At 57.3% G+C, this 20850-nt stretch overlaps 1 protein-coding gene across 2 annotated transcripts in view; it reads left to right on the top strand.

Moving 5' to 3' along the window:
* Positions 1 to 20251, top strand: part of EXOC3L1 (exocyst complex component 3 like 1) — a 137298-nt gene extending 117047 nt beyond the window's left edge. The window contains exons 9-13 of one of the 2 annotated variants that reach the window (XM_073659875.1): positions 2547 to 2688; positions 5542 to 5664; positions 11281 to 11436; positions 16464 to 16588; positions 16691 to 20251. In XM_073659875.1, the coding sequence (XP_073515976.1) occupies positions 2547 to 2688; positions 5542 to 5664; positions 11281 to 11436; positions 16464 to 16588; positions 16691 to 16877 (733 nt within the window). In that variant the 3' untranslated portion in view covers positions 16878 to 20251. The remainder of the gene's footprint in view (positions 1 to 2546; positions 2689 to 5541; positions 5665 to 11280; positions 11437 to 16463; positions 16589 to 16690) is intronic. The other variant, XM_073659876.1, reaches the window with a different exon arrangement.
* Positions 20252 to 20850: the final 599 nt, after the last annotated feature.

Genomic DNA, 20850 nt, shown 5'->3' with positions numbered 1-20850 from the left:
TCTCCCCCACTCTGCTCTGTCCTACACCCGTCCCCCCACTCTGCTCTGTCCTACACCCGTCCCCCCACTCTGCTCCGTCCTACTCCCGTCTCCCCCACTCTGCTCTGTCCTACACCCGTCTCCCCCACTCTGCTCTGTCCTACACCCGTCTCCCCCACTCTGCTCTGTCCTACACCCGTCCCCCCCACTCTGCTCTGTCCTACACCCGTCCCCCCACTCTGCTCCGTCCTACTCCCGTCCCCCCACTCTGCTCCGTCCTACACCCGTCCCTCCCACTCTGCTCCGTCCTACACCCGTCCCCCCCACTCTGCTCCGTTCTACACCCGTCCCCCCCACTCTGCTCCGTCCTACACCCGTCCCCTCCCACTCTGCTCTGTCCTACACCCGTCCCCCCCACTCTGCTCTGTCCTACACCCGTCCCCCCCACTCTGCTCTGTCCTACACCCGTCCCCCCCACTCTGCTCTGTCCTACACCCGTCCCCCCCACTCTGCTCTGTCCTACACCCGTCCCCCCCACTCTGCTCTGTCCTACACCCGCTCCCCCCACTCTGCTCTGTCCTACACCCGTCCCCCCCCACTCTGCTCTGTCCTACACCCGTCCCCCCACTCTGCTCCGTCCTACACCCGTCCTCCCCCACTCTGCTCTGTCCTACACCCGTCCCCCCACTCTGCTCTGTCCTACACCCGTCCCCCCACTCTGCTCCGTCCTACACCCGTCCTCCCCCACTCTGCTCTGTCCTACACCCGTCCCCCCACTCTGCTCTGTCCTACACCCGTCCTCCCCCACTCTGCTCCGTCCTACATCCGTCCCCCCACTCTGCTCCGTCCTACTCCCGTCCTCCCCCACTCTGCTCCGTCCTACTCCCGTCCTCCCCCACTCTGCTCTGTCCTACACCCGTCCTCCCCCACTCTGCTCTGTCCTACACCCGTCCTCCCCCACTCTGCTCTGTCCTACACCCGTCCCCCCACTCTGCTCTGTCCTACACCCGTCCCCCCACTCTGCTCCGTCCTACACCCGTCCCCCCACTCTGCTGCGTCCTACACCCGTCCTCCCCCACTCTGCTCTGTCCTACACCCGTCCCCCCACTCTGCTCCGTCCTACACCCGTCCCCCCACTCTGCTCCGTCCTACACCCGTCCTCCCGCACTCTGCTCTGTCCTACACCCGTCCCCCCACTCTGCTCTGTCCTACACCCGTCCCCCCACTCTGCTCTGTCCTATACCCGTCCTCCCCCACTCTGCTCTGTCCTACACCCGTCTCCCCCACTCTGCTCTGTCCTACACCCGTCCCCCCACTCTGCTGCGTCCTACACCCGTCCTCCCCCACTCTGCTCTGTCCTACACCCGTCCCCCCACTCTGCTCCGTCCTACACCCGTCCCCCCACTCTGCTCCGTCCTACACCCGTCCTCCCGCACTCTGCTCTGTCCTACACCCGTCCCCCCACTCTGCTCTGTCCTACACCCGTCCCCCCACTCTGCTCTGTCCTACACCCGTCCCCCCACTCTGCTCTGTCCTACACCCGTCCTCCCCCACTCTGCTCTGTCCTACACCCGTCTCCCCCACTCTGCTCCGTCCTACACCCGTCCCCCCACTCTGCTCCGTCCTACTCCCGTCCTCCCCCACTCTGCTCTGTCCTACACCCGTCCCCCCACTCTGCTCTGTCCTACACCCGTCCCCCCACTCTGCTCCGTCCTACTCCCGTCCCCCCACTCTGCTCCGTCCTACACCCGTCTCCCCCACTCTGCTCTGTCCTACACCCGTCTCCCCCACTCTGCTCCGTCCTACACCCGTCCCCCCACTCTGCTCTGTCCTACACCCGTCCCCCCACTCTGCTCCGTCCTACTCCCGTCCCCCCACTCTGCTCTGTCCTACACCCGTCTCCCCCACTCTGCTCTGTCCTACACCCGTCTCCCCCACTCTGCTCCGTCCTACTCCCGTCCCCCCACTCTGCTCTGTCCTACACCCGTCCCCCCACTCTGCTCTGTCCTGCACCCGTCCCCCCACTCTGCTCTGTCCTACACCCGTCCCCCCACTCTGCTCTGTCCTACACCCGTCCCCCCACTCTGCTCTGTCCTACACCCGTCCCCCCACTCTGCTCCGTCCTACTCCCGTCCTCCCCCACTCTGCTCTGTCCTACACCCGTCCCCCCACTCTGCTCCGTCCTACACCCGTCCCTCCCCACTCTGCTCTGTCCTATACCCGTCCCCCCCACTCTGCTCCGTCCTACACCCGTCCCCCCCACTCTGCTCTGTCCTACACCCGTCCCTCCCCACTCTGTTCCGTCCTACACCCGTCCCCCCCACTCTGCTCTGTCCTACACCCGTCCCTCCCCACTCTGTTCCGTCCTACACCCGTCCCTCCCCAATCTGCTCTGTCCTACACCCGTCCCTCCCCACTCTGCTCTGTCCTACACCCCATCCCACTGGTCCGCCATCCAGGTGCTGGGAGGCCATTGTATTTGGACAGGTCCTCTTTAAGCATTACTCTCCTAGTTTGTTATGGGCACTGTATTGTATGCAACTCTGCTAACCCTCTGCTGTCTGCAGTGCTACCATCTCTCACCTGCAGCCGGTAGAGTCTGTGACTCCTGTGTGCCGAAGAGCCGCTCCCTGCCTGCAAGCCTCACTGGACAAGACGCAGAAGAAAGCCTGCCACCTGGTCCTGGATGAGCTGCAGACAGAGCTCCAGGTGACTGCTGGGTGGCTGGTGACAAAGATGGCTCTGGATACCAGTCACATCACCGTCTGTTATCTGGTTATCTGCAGCAGCCACCGCTCCCCTCCTCCACTCCAGCGCCCCAGACACGGGTTTTAGGATGTGCACAGTCGTGATCTCGGCAGAAGCCCCGATGAACCGCTTTACTTAGACATGCCCCCGACTTTCATTAGGCAAATTACATTGAAAACCTGAAAAACTAAATGTCCATTATGCATCGTCATGAAGGTGACACACAGCCATGTCCAGCTAATCAACGTCAACGGCTCTGTGACGATCTGAGGTTGTGGGTTGTAATACTCACCTAGGCAGGTTAACGATGCAACTATTTTTTATTCCTTACGTCCATGGTCTTACAACAACTCTGGGTAGATGCCAAAATGCATTGCCCCCAGTCCATAAGATCCCAACCCTGGGCTGGTAGCAGGCGTTACCCACTGCCTCCCAACTTTTGGTTGGCCTATAGCTTTTGTATCTCCCGCCAGTATAGTCTGTAGACACAATCCACTCTCCTCCAGACGACAGATAACACAACCAAAGCCCATGTATCCAGCAGCAACAGTCCTCAAGAAAGTTTCTCAAATCCAGTTGACAGATCCCTCAATGGTAGCACGTGTGTCCAGCCCAGCTGGCAACCTGTCAGAGATTCCAACACACACAGAGGGACGACACCGGGGAGATCACGCTATATCTCACCGTGCCGTCACGCTGCCCGTATTTCGTCCGGAGTCGCGAGCATGCGATCCAGACTACTCTCTACGTGGATATCGGCAAGCGACCAGTGAGCGTATGGCGCAACACCCTGGGTTCCACAGCCTGGAATGCGTGTTAAACGCCCTCCGTACGGTCACTGTCAGCTTCACGATAGCCCAATTATTAATTTTCTCTGCCACCACCGGCCGAGTTTGAAATATAATACAGGCCTGGCCGGACGCCTGCATTTTGGTAGAGTATATGGCTTCGGGGAAGGGAACGATTACAGAACAAAAGAAACAGAACTATTAAATTTTATATTTAATCCAAAAGGGATGCAGTGTTTAAGAAAAATATATACAAGGATGTTACAAGGGAGACATTAAAATACATATGCAGATACATAAAATAAATAGGGTAAAAAGAAGAAACACTTACACTATGCAATCGCAGAGACGATTCAATATAGGTGGAGGAGGGGCTCCCCAGTTGGATCATGCTGGATGTTATTGAACAGGACCCGTTGCTTATAATTCTTATTCCCCCCTGGCAATGAGTCTTTCTTGTACCTAAGGGGAGATCTGGCCACACGCCCCTTGTGGTGACATCATGTGGGCTGGTCTCCAGCCTGTACATTTTTTATTAAAAACGCTAAATTTGGCGATAACTCATAACTCATTGCTTATTGATCGCAGAAGCTTGCAAACTACGCCATTTTTTCTTTTATGATTTTATCTTCAGTTAGAGACCACACATCGCATAGCTGCAGTCTGTTATTCTGGTATTTTTGCGCTACAGCTCCCTGATTTCGCTTACAGCCCTGGAAAACTACCTATACATCCCTGGGTCGGTTTGGTCACTAAACATATGGATTCCGTTACTGTCGGATGTATGGAACTCACACTCCTTTGAGGCTTGCGAAGCAGCTTCAACAGTTACACGCAAATTAGTGCAAGCCTGCTTTTTAATTACCTCCTGCATCTTTCAGAGACAAGATGCTTGCTTCCTAACAAAGTTATAACACTCCTTGGCTGGCATTGTTTGCGTAAGCTATTTCTCAGGCGTGTGTTAATTTGGGCTTTTGTGCTGAACAGAAGGGGAATAAGGGAGGGAGGTGAACATCTATGTCAGGCAAATATGGAAGAACATTTTCCTGACATTAATATTTCCCTGACACAACCAATCTCCAAACTCTATAGGTTATCCATTCATGGGCTTCCAGATGATGGATACCACGACCATAGCACATGTATCCAGCTCCAGTCAGCAACAACATATAGTATGGTCCCAACTGGGGTTCTCCAAATGTCTTTTTTGGCTCAGTGATGGGCAGAGGAGCTGACCTGTATTCCATCTGATGAAGCCATGGTTCCTTGGGCTTTTCCTGTAGAGTCCCTCTGGAGTGGAAGCCAGAGACTTTATACCCACAGCTCCCATTCAGGACATTCCTCCACAGTATTGGGTAAGGCGGAGGGAGGTGATCCTTCACTGTTCAAATATCCTGCAGATTTGTCCTAAATTGTGTAAATTAGTAAACTGCAGGTTCTGATGCAATACGTACTCAGCAGTCATTCACAAAATAACATACAACAAGAGTCAAGGTGCAGTCCCTCATAGGAACAATGGCTCAATTGAGGCCTCTGAGACACTAACAAGAGTATGATTGGTAATCAGGTAAAGAGATCTCCTGTCTGTCCTTGTGTATACATAAGATCCAGCCTGCACGTCTTCCTCTGCTTACTGTCACTGAATGGAAACAGCGATTCCGGAGGCTGAACACTCTCCAGGAGAGACCCGTGCACCCTAAAAAGTCTGCATCCCTTAGACACGTGGACTCGGCTCTGCGTCCAATAGTCTTTAATCTGTGGCCAGCTCCTCACAGCCTCGATCAGTGATGGATCTGAATCATGGTTTTCAGTGATTCAGATGTAAACCCCCAAAGGAGTTAGACTTGTGGCATGAAGCTGTGTCGGCGGGGTGACCCTCAATAGTGGTGTGGTGGGGAGACCCCAGTGAGACAGTATAGTGACCATGGTATTATTGTGGAGTGGATTTCCCTGGATACATGATGGACAGTTGTGTGTGTGATCAGTTAATTGTAGGAGGGTGACAGCCTCATATCTATTTCCACAGCCTTTATTCAGGGACATCCCTTCTCGGCCATGGCTATCGGGCTCCAATAACGTGCGATACATTTGTGAAAAGATGGAGGACTTCAGACAATATCTGTGCAAAGCTAGAACTCCAGTGTGCCAGGTGAGCGGACCAGCTCCCCTTGTTCATAAACCCCACATAGAGGTACCTGTAAGCTCGTGTATTCCTAGATCCAGAGTCATTAGGTGAGTGGACAGACACTGAAAAGAACAGCAAATGCAACACTGGGCTGTAGATCTGAGGTCAGGAAGAACTGACGTGTCGCTGACTTCCATCCATAGATCAGGATCCAGGAGAGCGGTCGCATCGCTGATCTCCATCCATAGATCTGGGGTCGGGGAGAGCGGTCATATCGCTGAGCGCCACCCGTAGATCAGGAAGGGCAGGCATGTCACTGACCTCCATCTAGGATACCTGGTGCATCACTGATTTCCATCCGTAGATCCACGGTCTTGGAGAGTGGGGGCGTGTCGCTGACCGCCATCAATTGATCTGGGTTTGGGGATATCAGGCGCGTCGCTGACCTCCGTCCGGGAGAGCAGGTGCGTCGCTGACCACCGTCCGGAAAGCCGAGGTCTGGGAGAGCAGGCGTGTCGCTGACCCGTGTCCGTAGAGCCGAGGTCTGGAAGACCGGGTGTGTCACTGACCCCTGTCCGTAGATCTGAGGTCTGGGAGAGCGTGCATGTCGCCGACCTTCGTCCGTAGAGCAGAGATCCGGGAGACCGGGTGTGTCGCTGACCCCTGTCCATAGAGCTGAGGTCTGGGAAAGCGGGTGTGACACTGACGCCCGTCCGTAGATCCGAGGTCTGGTAGACCGGGCGCGTCGCTGACCCCCATCCGCAGAGCCAATGTCTAGGACACCAGGCGTGTCGCTGACCCCCGTCCATAGATCCGAGGTCTAGGAGACCGGGTGTGTCGCTGACCCCCGTCCGCAGATCTGAGGTCTGGGAGAGTGTGCGTGTCGCTGACCTCCGTCCGTAGAGCCGGGGTCTGGGAGTGCGTGCGTGTCGCTGACCTCCGTCCATAAAGCAGAGATCTGGGAGACTGGGTGTGTCGCTGACCCCTGTCCGTAGAGCTGAGGTCTGGGAGAGCGGGCGTGACGCTGACCTCCCTCCGTAGATCCGAGGTCTGGTAGACCGGGCGTGTCACTGACCCCCATCCGTAGAGCCAAGGTCTAGGAGACCAGGTGTGTCGCTGACCCCCATCCGCAGATCTGAGGTCTAGGAGAGCGTGCGTGTCGCTGACCTCCGTCCGTAAAGCAGAGATCTGGGAGACCGGGTGTGTCGCTGACCCCTGTCCGTAGATCTGAGGTCTGGGAGAGCGTGCGTGTCACTGACCTTCGTCCGTAGAGCAGAGATCTGGGAGACCGGGTGTGTCGCTGAGGTCTGGGAGAGCGGGCGTGACGCTGACCCCCGCCCGTAGATCCGAGGTCTGGTAGACCGGGCGTGTCGCTGACCCCCTTCCGCAGAGCCAAGGTCTAGGAGACCAGGCGTGCCGCTGACCTCCGTCCGTAGAGCCAGGGTCTAGGAGACCGGGTGTGTCACTGACCTCTGTCCGTAGATCCAGGGTCTGGGAGAGCGTGAAGGTCGCTGACCTCCGTCCGTAAAGCCGAGATCTAGGAGACCGGGTGTGTCGCTGACCCCTGTCCGTAGAGCTGAGGTCTGGGAGAGTGGGCGTGACGCTGACCCCCGTCCATAGATCCGAGGTCTAGGAGAGCAGTTGCGTTGCTGAGCTCCGTCCGTAGGTCTGGGAGAGCGGGTGTGTCGCTGACCTCCGTCCATAGATCCGAGGTCTAGGAGAGCAGGTGTGTTTCTGACCCCCGTCTGTAGATCCGTGGTCTGGGAGAGCATGCGTGTCGCTGACCTCCGTCCGTAGATCCGGGGTCTGGGAGAGTGTGCGTGTCACTGACCTCCGTCCGTAGATCCGGGGTCTGGGAGAGCGTGCGTGTCGCTGACCTCCGTCCATAGATCCGAGGTCTAGGAGAGCAGTTGAGTTGCTGAGCTCCGTCCGTAGGTCTGGGAGAGCGGGTGTGTCGCTGACCTCCGTCCATAGATCCGAGGTCTAGGAGAGCAGGTGTGTTTCTGACCCCCGTCTGTAGATCCGGGGTCTGGGAGAGCGTGCGGGTCGCTGACCTCCGTCCGTAGATCCGGGGTGTGGGAGAGCGTGCGGGTCGCTGACCTCCGTCCGTAGATCCGGGGTGTGGGAGAGCGGGTGTGTCGCTGACCTCCGTCCGTAGATCCAGGGTCTGGGAGAGCGGTTGTGTCGCTGACCTCCGTCCATAGATCCGAGGTCTAGGAGAGCAGTTGCGTTGCTGAGCTCCGTCCATAGATCCGGGGTCTGGGAGAGCGTGCGGGTCGCTGACCCCTGTCCGTAGAGCTGAGGTGTGGGAGAGCGGGTGTGTCGCTGACCCCCGTCCGTAGATCCGGGGTCTGGGAGAGCATGCGGGTCGCAGACCTCCATCCGTAGATCCGGGGTCTGGGAGAGCGGGTGTGTCGCTGACCTCCATCCATAGATCCGAGGTCTAGGAGAGCAGGTGTGTTTCTGACCTCCGTCCGTAGATCCGGGGTCTGGGAGAGCGGGTGTGTCGCTGACCTCCATACATAGATCCGAGGTCTAGGAGAGCAGGTGTGTTTCTGACCCCCGTCTGTAGATCCGGGGTGTGGGAGAGCTTGCGGGTCGCTGACCTCCGTCCGTAGATCCGGGGTCTGGGAGAGCGTGCGGGTCGCTGACCCCTGTCTGTAGAGCTGAGGTCTGGGAGAGCAGGTGTGTCGCTGACCCCCGTCCGTAGATCTGGGGTCTGGGAGAGCATGCGGGTCGCTGACCTCCGTCCGTAGATCCGGGGTCTGGGAGAGCGGGTGTGTCGCTGACCCCCGTCCGTAGATCCGGGGTCTGGGAGAGCATGCGGGTCGCAGACCTCCATCCGTAGATCCGGGGTCTGGGAGAGCGGGTGTGTCGCTGACCTCCATCCATAGATCCGAGGTCTAGGAGAGCAGGTGTGTTTCTGACCTCCGTCCGTAGATCCGGGGTCTGGGAGAGCGGGTGTGTCGCTGACCTCCGTCCATAGATCCGAGGTCTAGGAGAGCAGGTGTGTTTCTGACCCCCGTCTGTAGATCCGGGGTGTGGGAGAGCGTGCGGGTCGCTGACCTCCGTCCGTAGATCCGGGGTCTGGGAGAGCGTGCGGGTCGCTGACCCCTGTCTGTAGAGCTGAGGTCTGGGAGAGCGGGTGTGTCGCTGACCCCCGTCCGTAGATCCGGGGTCTGGGAGAGCATGCGGGTCGCTAACCTCCGTCCGTAGATCCGGGGTCTGGGAGAGCGGGTGTGTCGCTGACCTCCGTCCATAGATCCGAGGTCTAGGAGAGCAGGTGTGTTTCTGACCTCCGTCCGTAGATCTGGGGTCTGGGAGAGCGTGCGGGTCGCTGACCCCTGTCTGTAGAGCTGAGGTCTGGGAGAGCGGGTGTGTCGCTGACCTCCGTCCATAGATCCGAGGTCTAGGAGAGCAGGTGTGTTTCTGACCCCCGTCTGTAGATCCGGGGTCTGGGAGAGCGTGCGGGTCGCTGACCTCCGTCCGTAGATCCGGGGTGTGGGAGAGCGTGCGGGTCGCTGACCTCCGTCCGTAGATCCGGGGTGTGGGAGAGCGGGTGTGTCGCTGACCTCCGTCCGTAGATCCAGGGTCTGGGAGAGCGGTTGTGTCGCTGACCTCCGTCCATAGATCCGAGGTCTAGGAGAGCAGTTGCGTTGCTGAGCTCCGTCCATAGATCCGGGGTCTGGGAGAGCGTGCGGGTCGCTGACCCCTGTCCGTAGAGCTGAGGTGTGGGAGAGCGGGTGTGTCGCTGACCCCCGTCCGTAGATCCGGGGTCTGGGAGAGCATGCGGGTCGCAGACCTCCATCCGTAGATCCGGGGTCTGGGAGAGCGGGTGTGTCGCTGACCTCCATCCATAGATCCGAGGTCTAGGAGAGCAGGTGTGTTTCTGACCTCCGTCCGTAGATCCGGGGTCTGGGAGAGCGGGTGTGTCGCTGACCTCCATACATAGATCCGAGGTCTAGGAGAGCAGGTGTGTTTCTGACCCCCGTCTGTAGATCCGGGGTGTGGGAGAGCTTGCGGGTCGCTGACCTCCGTCCGTAGATCCGGGGTCTGGGAGAGCGTGCGGGTCGCTGACCCCTGTCTGTAGAGCTGAGGTCTGGGAGAGCAGGTATGTCGCTGACCCCCGTCCGTAGATCTGGGGTCTGGGAGAGCATGCGGGTCGCTGACCTCCGTCCGTAGATCCGGGGTCTGGGAGAGCGGGTGTGTCGCTGACCCCCGTCCGTAGATCCGGGGTCTGGGAGAGCATGCGGGTCGCAGACCTCCATCCGTAGATCCGGGGTCTGGGAGAGCGGGTGTGTCACTGACCTCCATCCATAGATCCGAGGTCTAGGAGAGCAGGTGTGTTTCTGACCTCCGTCCGTAGATCCGGGGTCTGGGAGAGCGGGTGTGTCGCTGACCTCCGTCCATAGATCCGAGGTCTAGGAGAGCAGGTGTGTTTCTGACCTCCGTCCGTAGATCCGGGGTCTGGGAGAGCGTGCGGGTCGCTGACCCCTGTCTGTAGAGCTGAGGTCTGGGAGAGCGGGTGTGTCGCTGACCCCCGTCCGTAGATCCGGGGTCTGGGAGAGCATGCGGGTCGCTAACCTCCGTCCGTAGATCCGGGGTCTGGGAGAGCGGGTGTGTCGCTGACCTCCGTCCATAGATCCGAGGTCTAGGAGAGCAGGTGTGTTTCTGACCTCCGTCCGTAGATCTGGGGTCTGGGAGAGCGGGTGTGTCGCTGACCTCCGTCCATAGATCTGAGGTCTAGGAGACCAGTTGTGTCGCTGACCCCCGTCCGCAGATCTGAGGTCTGGGAGAGTGTGTGTGTCACTGACTTCCGTCCGTAGATCCGGGGTCTGGGAGAGCGTGCGTGTCACTGACCTCCTTCCGTAAAGCCGAGATCTAGAAGACCGGATGTGTCGCTGACCTCCGTTCGTAAAGCCGATATCTGGGAGACCGGGCGTGACGCTGACCCCTGTCCATAGATCCGAGGTCTGGTAGATCGGGCGTGTCGCTGACCCCCATCCATAGAGACAAGGTCTAGGAGACCAGGTGTGTCGCTGACTCCCGTCTGCAGATCTGAGGTCTGGGAGAGCGGGTGTGTCGCTGACCTCCGTCCATAGATCCGAGGTCTGGGAGAGCGGGTGTGTCGCTGACCTCCGTCTGTAGATCTGGGGTCTGGGAGAGCGGGTGTGTCGCTGACCTCCGTCTGTAGATCTGGGGTCTGGGAGAGCGGGTGTGTCGCTGACCTCCGTCTGTAGATCTGGGGTCTGGGAGAGCGGGTGTGTCGCTGACCTCCGTCCATAGATCCGAGGTCTGGGAGAGCGGGTGTGTCGCTGACCTCCGTCTGTAGATCTGGGGTCTGGGAGAGCGGGTGTGTCGCTGACCTCCGTCTGTAGATCCGAGGTCTGGGAGAGCGGGTGTGTTTCTGACCTCCGTCCATAGATCCGGGGTCTGGGAGAGCGGGTGTGTCGCTGACCTCCGTCCATAGATCCGAGGTCTAGGAGAGCAGTTGCGTTGCTGAGCTCCGTCCGTAGGTCTGGGACAGCGGGTGCGTCGTTGAGCTCCTCTGGCAGGGGTGCTGACTGTCCAGCAGTGTCCTCACGGCAGCGCCCTTTGGGACCCGCTCCTGTTTTCACCTCTGACCCATCCTGTCTGTAGTTCCTGCTGACACAGGCAGAGCGGATGGTGACCATCGAGTATGTTCGGTCCCTCATACACAGCAAGTTTGTATGCAGAAGTCCCGGGGAGAGGCAGCAGATGGCGCACAGGATGGCGCTGGATGCAGAGGAGCTGAGCACAACGCTGCACACCATGGTGAGGAGACACCGTGCGCAGATTAAGGGGAATGTAGTGTAACTATTAGATACAATAAAGCACAAGAGGGATGTAGTGGAGAAGATCCATGCTGGATGCACATGGCCTACAGGAGGGGCACAGACCACAGTGTAATATGCAGGGGGAGAGGGATGTAGTGCAGCGTGTGCAGGAGGTGCAGGGTGAGAGGGATGTAGTGCAGCGTGTACAGTGTGAGAGGGATGCAGTGCAGCGTGTGCAGGGTGAGAGGGATGCAGTGCAGCGTGTGCAGGAGGTGCAGGGTGAGAGGGATGCAGTGCAGCGTGTGCAGGAGGTGCAGGGTGAGAGGGATGCAGTGCAGCGTGTACAGTGTGAGAGGGATGCAGTGCAGCGTGTACAGGAGGTGCAGGGTGAGAGGGATGTAGTGCAGCGTGTACAGTGTGAGAGGGATGCAGTGCAGCGTGTACAGGAGGTGCTGGGTGAGAGGGATGCAGTGCAGCGTGTACAGTGTGAGAGGGATGCAGTGCAGCGTGTGCAGGAGGTGCAGGGTGAGAGGGATGCAGTGCAGCGTGTACAGGAGGTACAGGGTGAGAGGGATGTAGTGCAGCGTGTGCAGGAGGTGCAGGGTGAGAGGGATGTAGTGCAGCGTGTACAGTGTGAGAGGGATGCAGTGCAGCGTGTGCAGGAGGTGCAGGGTGAGAGGGATGCAGTGCAGCGTGTACAGGAGGTGCAGGGTGAGAGGGATGCAGTGCAGCGTGTACAGTGTGAGAGGGATGCAGTGCAGCGTGTACAGGAGGTGCAGGGTGAGAGGGATGTAGTGCAGCGTGTACAGTGTGAGAGGGATGCAGTGCAGCGTGTGCAGGAGGTGCAGGGTGAGAGGGATGCAGTGCAGCGTGTGCAGGAGGTGCAGGGTGAGAGGGATGTAGTGCAGCGTGTACAGTGTGAGAGGGATGTAGTGCAGCGTGTGCAGGAGGTGCAGGGTGAGAGGGATGCAGTGCAGCGTGTACAGGAGGTGCAGGGTGAGAGGGATGTAGTGCAGCGTGTACAGTGTGAGAGGGATGCAGTGCAGCGTGTACAGGAGGTGCAGGGTGAGAGGGATGTAGTGCAGCGTGTACAGTGTGAGAGGGATGCAGTGCAGCGTGTACAGGAGGTGCAGGGTGAGAGGGATGCAGTGCAGCGTGTACAGGAGGTGCAGGGTGAGAGGGATGCAGTGCAGCGTGTACAGTGTGAGAGGGATGCAGTGCAGCGTGTACAGGAGGTGCTGGGTGAGAGGGATGTAGTGCAGCGTGTACAGTGTGAGAGGGATGCAGTGCAGCGTGTACAGGAGGTGCAGGGTGAGAGGGATGCAGTGCAGCGTGTGCAGGAGGTGCAGGGTGAGAGGGATGCAGTGCAGCGTGTACAGGAGGTGCTGGGTGAGAGGGATGCAGTGCAGCGTGTACAGGAGGTGCAGGGTGAGAGGGATGTAGTGCAGCGTGTACAGTGTGAGAGGGATGCAGTGCAGCGTGTACAGGAGGTGCAGGGTGAGAGGGATGCAGTGCAGCGTGTACAGTGTGAGAGGGATGCAGTGCAGCTTGTACAGGAGGTGCAGGGTGAGAGGGATGCAGTGCAGCTTGTACAGGAGGTGCTGGGTGAGAGGGATGTAGTGCAGCGTGTACAGTGTGAGAGGGATGCAGTGCAGCGTGTACAGGAGGTGCAGGGTGAGAGGGATGCAGTGCAGCGTGTACAGTGTGAGAGGGATGCAGTGCAGCTTGTACAGGAGGTGCAGGGTGAGAGGGATGCAGTGCAGCGTGTACAGGAGGTGCAGGGTGAGAGGGATGCAGTGCAGCGTGTACAGGAGGTGCAGGGTGAGAGGGATGCAGTGCAGCGTGTACAGTGTGAGAGGGATGCAGTGTAGTGTGTACAGGAGGTGCAGGGTGAGAGGGATGCAGTGCAGCGTGTACAGGAGGTGCAGGGTCAGAGGGATGCAGTGCAGCGTGTACAGGAGGTGCAGGGTGAGAGGGATGTAGTGCAGCGTGTACAGTGTGAGAGGGATGCAGTGCAGCGTGTACAGGAGGTGCAGGGTGAGAGGGATGTAGTGCAGCGTGTACAGTGTGAGAGGGATGCAGTGCAGCGTGTACAGGAGGTGCAGGGTGAGAGGGATGTAGTGCAGCGTGTACAGTGTGAGAGGGATGCAGTGCAGCGTTTACAGGAGGTGCAGGGTGAGAGGGATGTAGTGCAGCGTGTACAGTGTGAGAGGGATGCAGTGCAGCGTGTACAGGAGGTGCAGGGTGAGAGGGATGTAGTGCAGCGTGTACAGTGTGAGAGGGATGCAGTGCAGCGTGTACAGGAGGTGCAGGGTGAGAGGGATGCAGTGCAGCGTGTACAGGAGGTGCAGGGTGAGAGGGATGTAGTGCAGCGTGTACAGGAGGTGCAGGGTGAGAGGGATGTAGTGCAGCGTGTACAGGAGGTGCAGGGTGAGAGGGATGCAGTGCAGCGTGTACAGGAGGTGCAGGGTGAGAGGGATGTAGTGCAGCGTGTACAGGAGGTGCAGGGTGAGAGGGATGTAGTGCAGCGTGTACAGGAGGTGCAGGGTGAGAGGGATGCAGTGCAGCGTGTACAGGAGGTGCAGGGTGAGAGGGATGCAGTGCAGCGTGTACAGGAGGTGCAGGGTGAGAGGGATGTAGTGCAGCGTGTACAGGAGGTGCAGGGTGAGAGGGATGCAGTGCAGCGTGTACAGGAGGTGCAGGGTGAGAGGGATGTAGTGCAGCGTGTACAGGAGGTGCAGGGTGAGAGGGATGCAGTGCAGCGTGTACAGGAGGTGCAGGGTGAGAGGGATGCAGTGCAGCGTGTACAGGAGGTGCTGGGTGAGAGGGATGTAGTGCAGCGTGTACAGGAGGTGCAGGGTGAGAGGGATGCAGTGCAGCGTGTACAGGAGGTGCAGGGTGAGAGGGATGCAGTGCAGCGTGTACAGGAGGTGCTGGGTGAGAGGGATGTAGTGCAGCGTGTACAGGAGGTGCAGGGTGAGAGGGATGCAGTGCAGCGTGTACAGGAGGTGCAGGGTGAGAGGGATGTAGTGCAGCGTGTACAGGAGGTGCAGGGTGAGAGGGATGCAGTGCAGCGTGTACAGGAGGTGCAGGGTGAGAGGGATGTAGTGCAGCGTGTACAGGAGGTGCAGGGTGAGAGGGATGTAGTGCAGCGTGTACAGGAGGTGCAGGGTGAGAGGGATGTAGTGCAGCGTGTACAGTGTGAGAGGGATGCAGTGCAGCGTGTACAGGAGGTGCAGGGTGAGAGGGATGCAGTGCAGCGTGTACAGGAGGTGCAGGGTGAGAGGGATGCAGTGCAGCGTGTACAGGAGGTGCTGGGTGAGAGGGATGTAGTGCAGCGTGTACAGGAGGTGCAGGGTGAGAGGGATGTAGTGCAGCGTGTACAGGAGGTGCAGGGTGAGAGGGATGCAGTGCAGCGTGTACAGGAGGTGCAGGGTGAGAGGGATGTAGTGCAGCGTGTACAGTGTGAGAGGGATGCAGTGCAGCGTGTACAGGAGGTGCAGGGTGAGAGGGATGTAGTGCAGCGTGTACAGGAGGTGCAGGGTGAGAGGGATGTAGTGCAGCGTGTACAGGAGGTGCAGGGTGAGAGGGATGTAGTGCAGCGTGTACAGGAGGTGCAGGGTGAGATGGATGCAGTGCAGCGTGTACAGGAGGTACAGGGTGAGAGGGATGTAGTGCAGCGTGTACAGGAGGTGCAGGGTGAGAGGGATGTAGTGCAGCGTGTACAGGAGGTGCAGGGTGAGAGGGATGTAGTGCAGCGTGTACAGGAGGTGCAGGGTGAGAGGGATGTAGTGCAGCGTGTACAGTGTGAGAGGGATGCAGTGCAGCGTGTACAGGAGGTGCAGGGTGAGAGGGATGCAGTGTAGTGTGTACAGGAGGTGCAGGGTGAGAGGGATGCAGTGCAGCGTGTACAGGAGGTGCAGGGTGAGAGGGATGCAGTGTAGTGTGTACAGGAGGTGCAGGGTGAGAGGGATGCAGTGCAGCGTGTACAGGAGGTGCAGGGTGAGAGGGATGCAGTGCAGCGTGTACAGGAGGTGCAGGGTGAGAGGGATGTAGTGCAGCGTGTACAGTGTGAGAGGGATGCAGTGCAGCGTGTACAGGAGGTGCAGGGTGAGAGGGATGTAGTGCAGCGTGTACAGGAGGTGCAGGGTGAGAGGGATGCAGTGCAGCGTGTACAGGAGGTGCAGGGTGAGAGGGATGCAGTGCAGCGTGTACAGGAGGTGCAGGGTGAGAGGGATGTAGTGCAGCGTGTACAGGAGGTGCAGGGTGAGAGGGATGTAGTGCAGCGTGTACAGGAGGTGCAGGGTGAGAGGGATGCAGTGCAGCGTGTACAGGAGGTGCAGGGTGAGAGGGATGTAGTGCAGCGTGTACAGGAGGTGCAGGGTGAGAGGGATGTAGTGCAGCGTGTACAGGAGGTGCAGGGTGAGAGGGATGCAGTGCAGCGTGTACAGGAGGTGCAGGGTGAGAGGGATGTAGTGCAGCGTGTACAGGAGGTGCAGGGTGAGAGGGATGCAGTGCAGCGTGTACAGGAGGTGCTGGGTGAGAGGGATGCAGTGCAGCGTGTACAGAAGGTGCAGGGTGAGAGGGATGTAGTGCAGCGTGTACAGGAGGTGCAGGGTGAGAGGGATGCAGTGCAGTGTGTACAGGGTGAGAGGGATGCAGTGCAGCGTGTACAGGAGGTGCTGGGTGAGAGGGATGTAGTGCAGCGTGTACAGGAGGTGCAGGGTGAGAGGGATGCAGTGCAGCGTGTACAGGGTGAGAGGGATGTAGTGCAGCGTGTACAGGGTGAGAGGGATGTAGTGCAGCGTGTACAGGGTGAGAGGGATGTAGTGCAGCGTGTACGGGAGGTGCAGGGTGAGAGAGGGATGCAGTGCAGCGTGTACAGGAGGTGCAGGGTGAGAGGGATGCAGTGCAGTGTGTATCAGCCGCCATTAGTGGGATCCTGGCTGGGTGGGTGTGTGGGGTGGTGGGTTGGGTGTGGGCTCTATGACTTGGTGCTGATGGGTTTTTCTGCCATACTTTCAGGGTATGGAGGAGTCCACGCTCTGTGTCCCACTCATCCGCTCCCTCCAGGAACTCTTTGCCCTGAAGGACCCCTCACTGCTCAGCCTGGAGGTATCTGGACTGATGGAGTCGTTCCCAGATATCAGGTGAATGTTGTCCTACTGGTGCAGGGGAACCTTCCATCATTCACCTGGTGATTGCCCACTCGGGGTTAGGGCTCGCAGTAATGGTGTCTCCTTTTTTCCCAGTGAAGACCACGTGTTGGCGCTGTTGGAGCTGCGCGGTGATGTGACCCGGGATCTCCGTTACACGGTTGTTACCACCATGCATCGACAGGCTCTGACTCTCCCAGACGACTACCGGCCCATTTTTATAAGTGTCCCTGTTCCTGTGCGATCGCCTCCATTCTGCCTCCACCCGAGTTCTTGTGCCTAATATGCAGTCACTTCCTGAGCTGCGCAGAGGAAAGAACCAGCCTGGGGGTAACCGCTGACCTCTTGTGTCCCACTACTGGGAAGATCCACCAAGCCATAGACGAGCATCTGGACAGCTGTTGGAGGTGTGACTGGCTGAGTGAGACGCCCTCCAGGCAGCCATGGGGGAAACCGGAGACCACCTTTATCCCACGTGCCACCAAAGCAGTACCAATGAATCTTTGGTCTGTGGCCTTGGGCATATTGCAAGAGTCAGACATTGGCGAGGTGCTACCTTCCATGAATAGCTCCTCAGGAGTTATTTTTACTCTGACAGCTAATTTGTCTCAGTTATAGACACTGAGGGCAAATGGCAGGGAAATAGTAAGGGCGGGTCCTGCTCACATCGGACGTCTGACTGCCGCCGGGGTGGGTCCTGCTCACATCGGACGTCTGACTGACGCCGGGGCGGGTCCTGCTCATATCGGACGTCCTGCTGACGCCGGGGCAGGTCCTGTTCACATCGGACGTCCGGCTGACGCCGGGGTGGGTCCTGCTGACGCCGGGGCGGGTCCTGCTCACATCAGACGTCCTGCTGACGCCGGGGCAAGTCCTGTTCACATCGGACGTCCGGCTGACGCCGGGGTGGGTCCTGCTGACGCCGGGGCGGGTCCTGTTCACATCGGACGTCGGGCTGACGCCGGGGTGGGTCCTGCTGATGCCGGGGCGGGTCCTCCTCACATCGGACGTCCTGCTGACGCCGGGGCAGGTCCTGTTCACATCGGACGTCCGGCTGACGCCGGGGCGGGTCCTGTTCACATCAGACGTCCGGCTGACGCCGGGGTGGGTCCTGCTGATGCCGGGGCGGGTCCTGCTCACATCGGACGTCCTGCTGACGCCGGGGCAGGTCCTGTTCACATCGGACGTCCGGCTGACGCCGTGGTGGGTCCTGCTGACGCCGGGGCGGGTCTTGCTCACATCGGACGTCATGCTGATGCCGGGGCAGGTCCTGTTCACATCGGACGTCCGGCTGACGCCGGGGCGGGTCCTGCTGACGCCGGGGCGGGTCCTGCTCACATCGGATGTCCGGCTGACGCCGGGGCGGGTCCTGCTGACTCTGGCCATCCTCGCCTCCCTCCAGTGTTATCTATGTTCTGAGTCCCTCTTCCAGACGGTCCTCGGCTTGTCCCTGGCGCTGGGACTTCGGACATCCTCCTGCTCACTGACCCTCAGTGATAAATGAGATGAAAGCTGAAATAAAGCGGTTTTATTGTATCATTACCTGTTCTACAGTTTTATAACCATTACTAATCATTTCAAGATCTCTGCTTACTGTCGGTGACTGCAAAAAAACTTCAGGGAGATGTCAATATCATGGGGGACGTTAACTACCCTGATATAAAGTGGTGACAGAAACCTGCAGGTCCAGCAAAGGAGACCGACAACAATGAAAGACAATGACCTTTCACAACTGGTGCAGGACCCAACAAATGTGTTACCCGGGCGGGCGTCTCGCTGGCCAAACAAAGCAGCAAGAAGTGTGGTGTGGATGTGAGAAGCGGCTGCGCTGAGCACATTGTCAGCCTATTGACATTGGTCAGCGGAGTCCCCCTTTACCATAGCATCAGAGGAACGTGTGCAGCCACAATGGGGTTCACCGGAAGCGCCCACTCCAGATGTATATGGCCCCGAGCACTGAAGAAAACCTCAAGTCCTGCTCTCTACTCATACAAAGGTAGCTGTCCTTTACGGAGGCTTGGAGCAGAATGCCTTTGTTGGCCTCCAAAGTCACCGACCGTCCAGAAAAAAAAAACACACTTGTCCGGTCCATAAGAGAAAAAAAAGATTTCGCTGCTAAAATATCTTACAAAGTTTCTTACTTTCACTTGTACAATTGATTTAAATAATAATTAAAATGACGGTTACTCTCTAAGCACCTAAGAACAATGAACACCTAAAGTAGATGCACAGCACACAGGGAGAAAAAGGGTTAACAGTAGAGATGGCAGAAACTATCCTCACCCCAGGGGCTCTAATGAAGACCAGGTGGTCACTTACTCCTCTCCAGGGTAAGCCACTGTCGTCACATCTGGAGGGACTTGGCCATCACCAACGCTGGTCTCCTCCAGTGTGATATGGGCTGAGATCTGGTGAGGACTCGGCCATTGCAGGATATTCCACTTCTTTGCTTTCACAGGGTGTTTAGGATCATTGTCCATCTGTCCTGTGAAGCGTCGTCCAAACATCCTTTTGGTTGGATCTGAGCAGAACTATCACCCTGTACACATCCGGCTGCTTCTGTCTTCAGTCACATCATCAATAATCATTAGAGACTCTGGGCCATTGGAAGCCATGCATGCCCAGCCCATCACACCGCCTCCACCATGTGTTACACAGGATGTGCCGAGGATCCGGATCTGTTCCAGACTTTCTTCTTCCCATCATTCTGGTACAAGTTTGTGAAGTAAATATATAATTGTCATAGAAAAATTTAAAATCTTTTCTTCTCCCTTGTCAAAGATATTAAGAAGTCTCTTTCCCAGACCCCTCTTCCCTCGTCCCCTATAGTAATTGTCAAAAGAGAAGAGCTGACAGGCCAGTGGCGTCTATGCAAATTAATGCACACATGAGAGGTGCCTTGTAAGCAAATGTTAGCCCAAAAGGTGCTACCAAACCCAATTAACACAGGCTTGTGATAAATTTACATCTAGCTGTGAAGGTTGCATTCCCAGGACATCAAAGGGAATTTAACAGAGGTCTGCAGACGGGCCGGAGCGAACACGAGATATGGAATAACTAAAGTTTCATACGTCCAATAATAATGGGGCCCATATTTTTAGTGACAGGGTCAGCTAAGGAACAATATGGTTATTTTCCCGTAGCTGTAAGCTCCTCCGGGAAGCTGTGGTGCAGCAGTAACAAAATAACAGACCACAACTATGTCGTGTGTGTTCTCTGGAGAAAGGTAAAATCATAATAGAAAATATGGTACCACTTTCGGGCTTCTGCGACCAACCGGCGATAAGTTATCGCAAAAGCCAGATATTATAATAAAAATATGAAGGCTGGAGTCCAACTCACATTATGTCATCCCAGGGGGTGTGTGAGCAGGTCTCCCCTTCGGCATAATGGACACAGCCGAAGGGGGGAGTAGTATTCATTGCCGGGAGTATATATTTATTATAGCAAAGGATCACATTCGATAACGGTCAAATCTGGAGTGCCTCCCCTCCACCTATACTGAATCATCTCAGCGATCTTATATAAGTTTCTTCTTTAATCCTGTTTTATTTGTGTAACGGTATACTCTGTACTGTAAATGTCCCCTTTGTAAAATCCTTGTATATTTTTCATAACACTGCCTCCCTTTTGGAATAAATATAAAATTTAATAGTTGTTTCTTTTGTCCTGTAATCGTTCCTCCCCCGAAGCCATATACGCTACCAGAAAGCAGGAGTCCGGCCAGGCCTGTATTCTAGTTCAAACTGGGCTTGTGGTGGCAGTGAATAATAATAATTGGGCTATCGTGAAGCTGGCAGGAACCGTACGGGGGCGTATACACATACTCCATGCCTTGGAATCCGGAGGTGTGACCGCATACGCTTTATGCTCGCTTGCCGATAGCTACGTAGTGAGTAGTCGGGATCGTGTGCGCGCGAAATCCTGACAGTGACGGCAACGGTGAGATATTATGTGATCTCCCCGGTGTCGTCTCTGACAATAATTATAAGGTAAACTATAATATCAGTAAAATAACTAGTTAAGGCTGCATCCAAATGATGTATCTACAAAAAAGGACATAACATCTGCCTAATCTTATTGCAGGAACTCAGAACCACAGGGGGCGTCTCCTGGGAGAACACTGAGGTGTCAAGCATGTCACCTCGGCTCCTGGGCCTGTAACTTCAAAGGAGCTAGCAGATGGTTTGTAACTAGGCAGAATATTTCCTATTGACTGTATATAGAGGAGTGGGGAAGAGACAGGACATTTGAAA

The sequence above is a fragment of the Phyllobates terribilis genome, unplaced genomic scaffold, assembly GCF_046119375.1.
Source record: "Phyllobates terribilis strain yellow unplaced genomic scaffold, ASM4611937v1 Scaffold_14__1_contigs__length_39327217, whole genome shotgun sequence".
Classification (NCBI taxonomy): domain Eukaryota; kingdom Metazoa; phylum Chordata; class Amphibia; order Anura; family Dendrobatidae; genus Phyllobates; species Phyllobates terribilis.
This window is presented reverse-complemented; position numbering and strand designations above follow the sequence as displayed.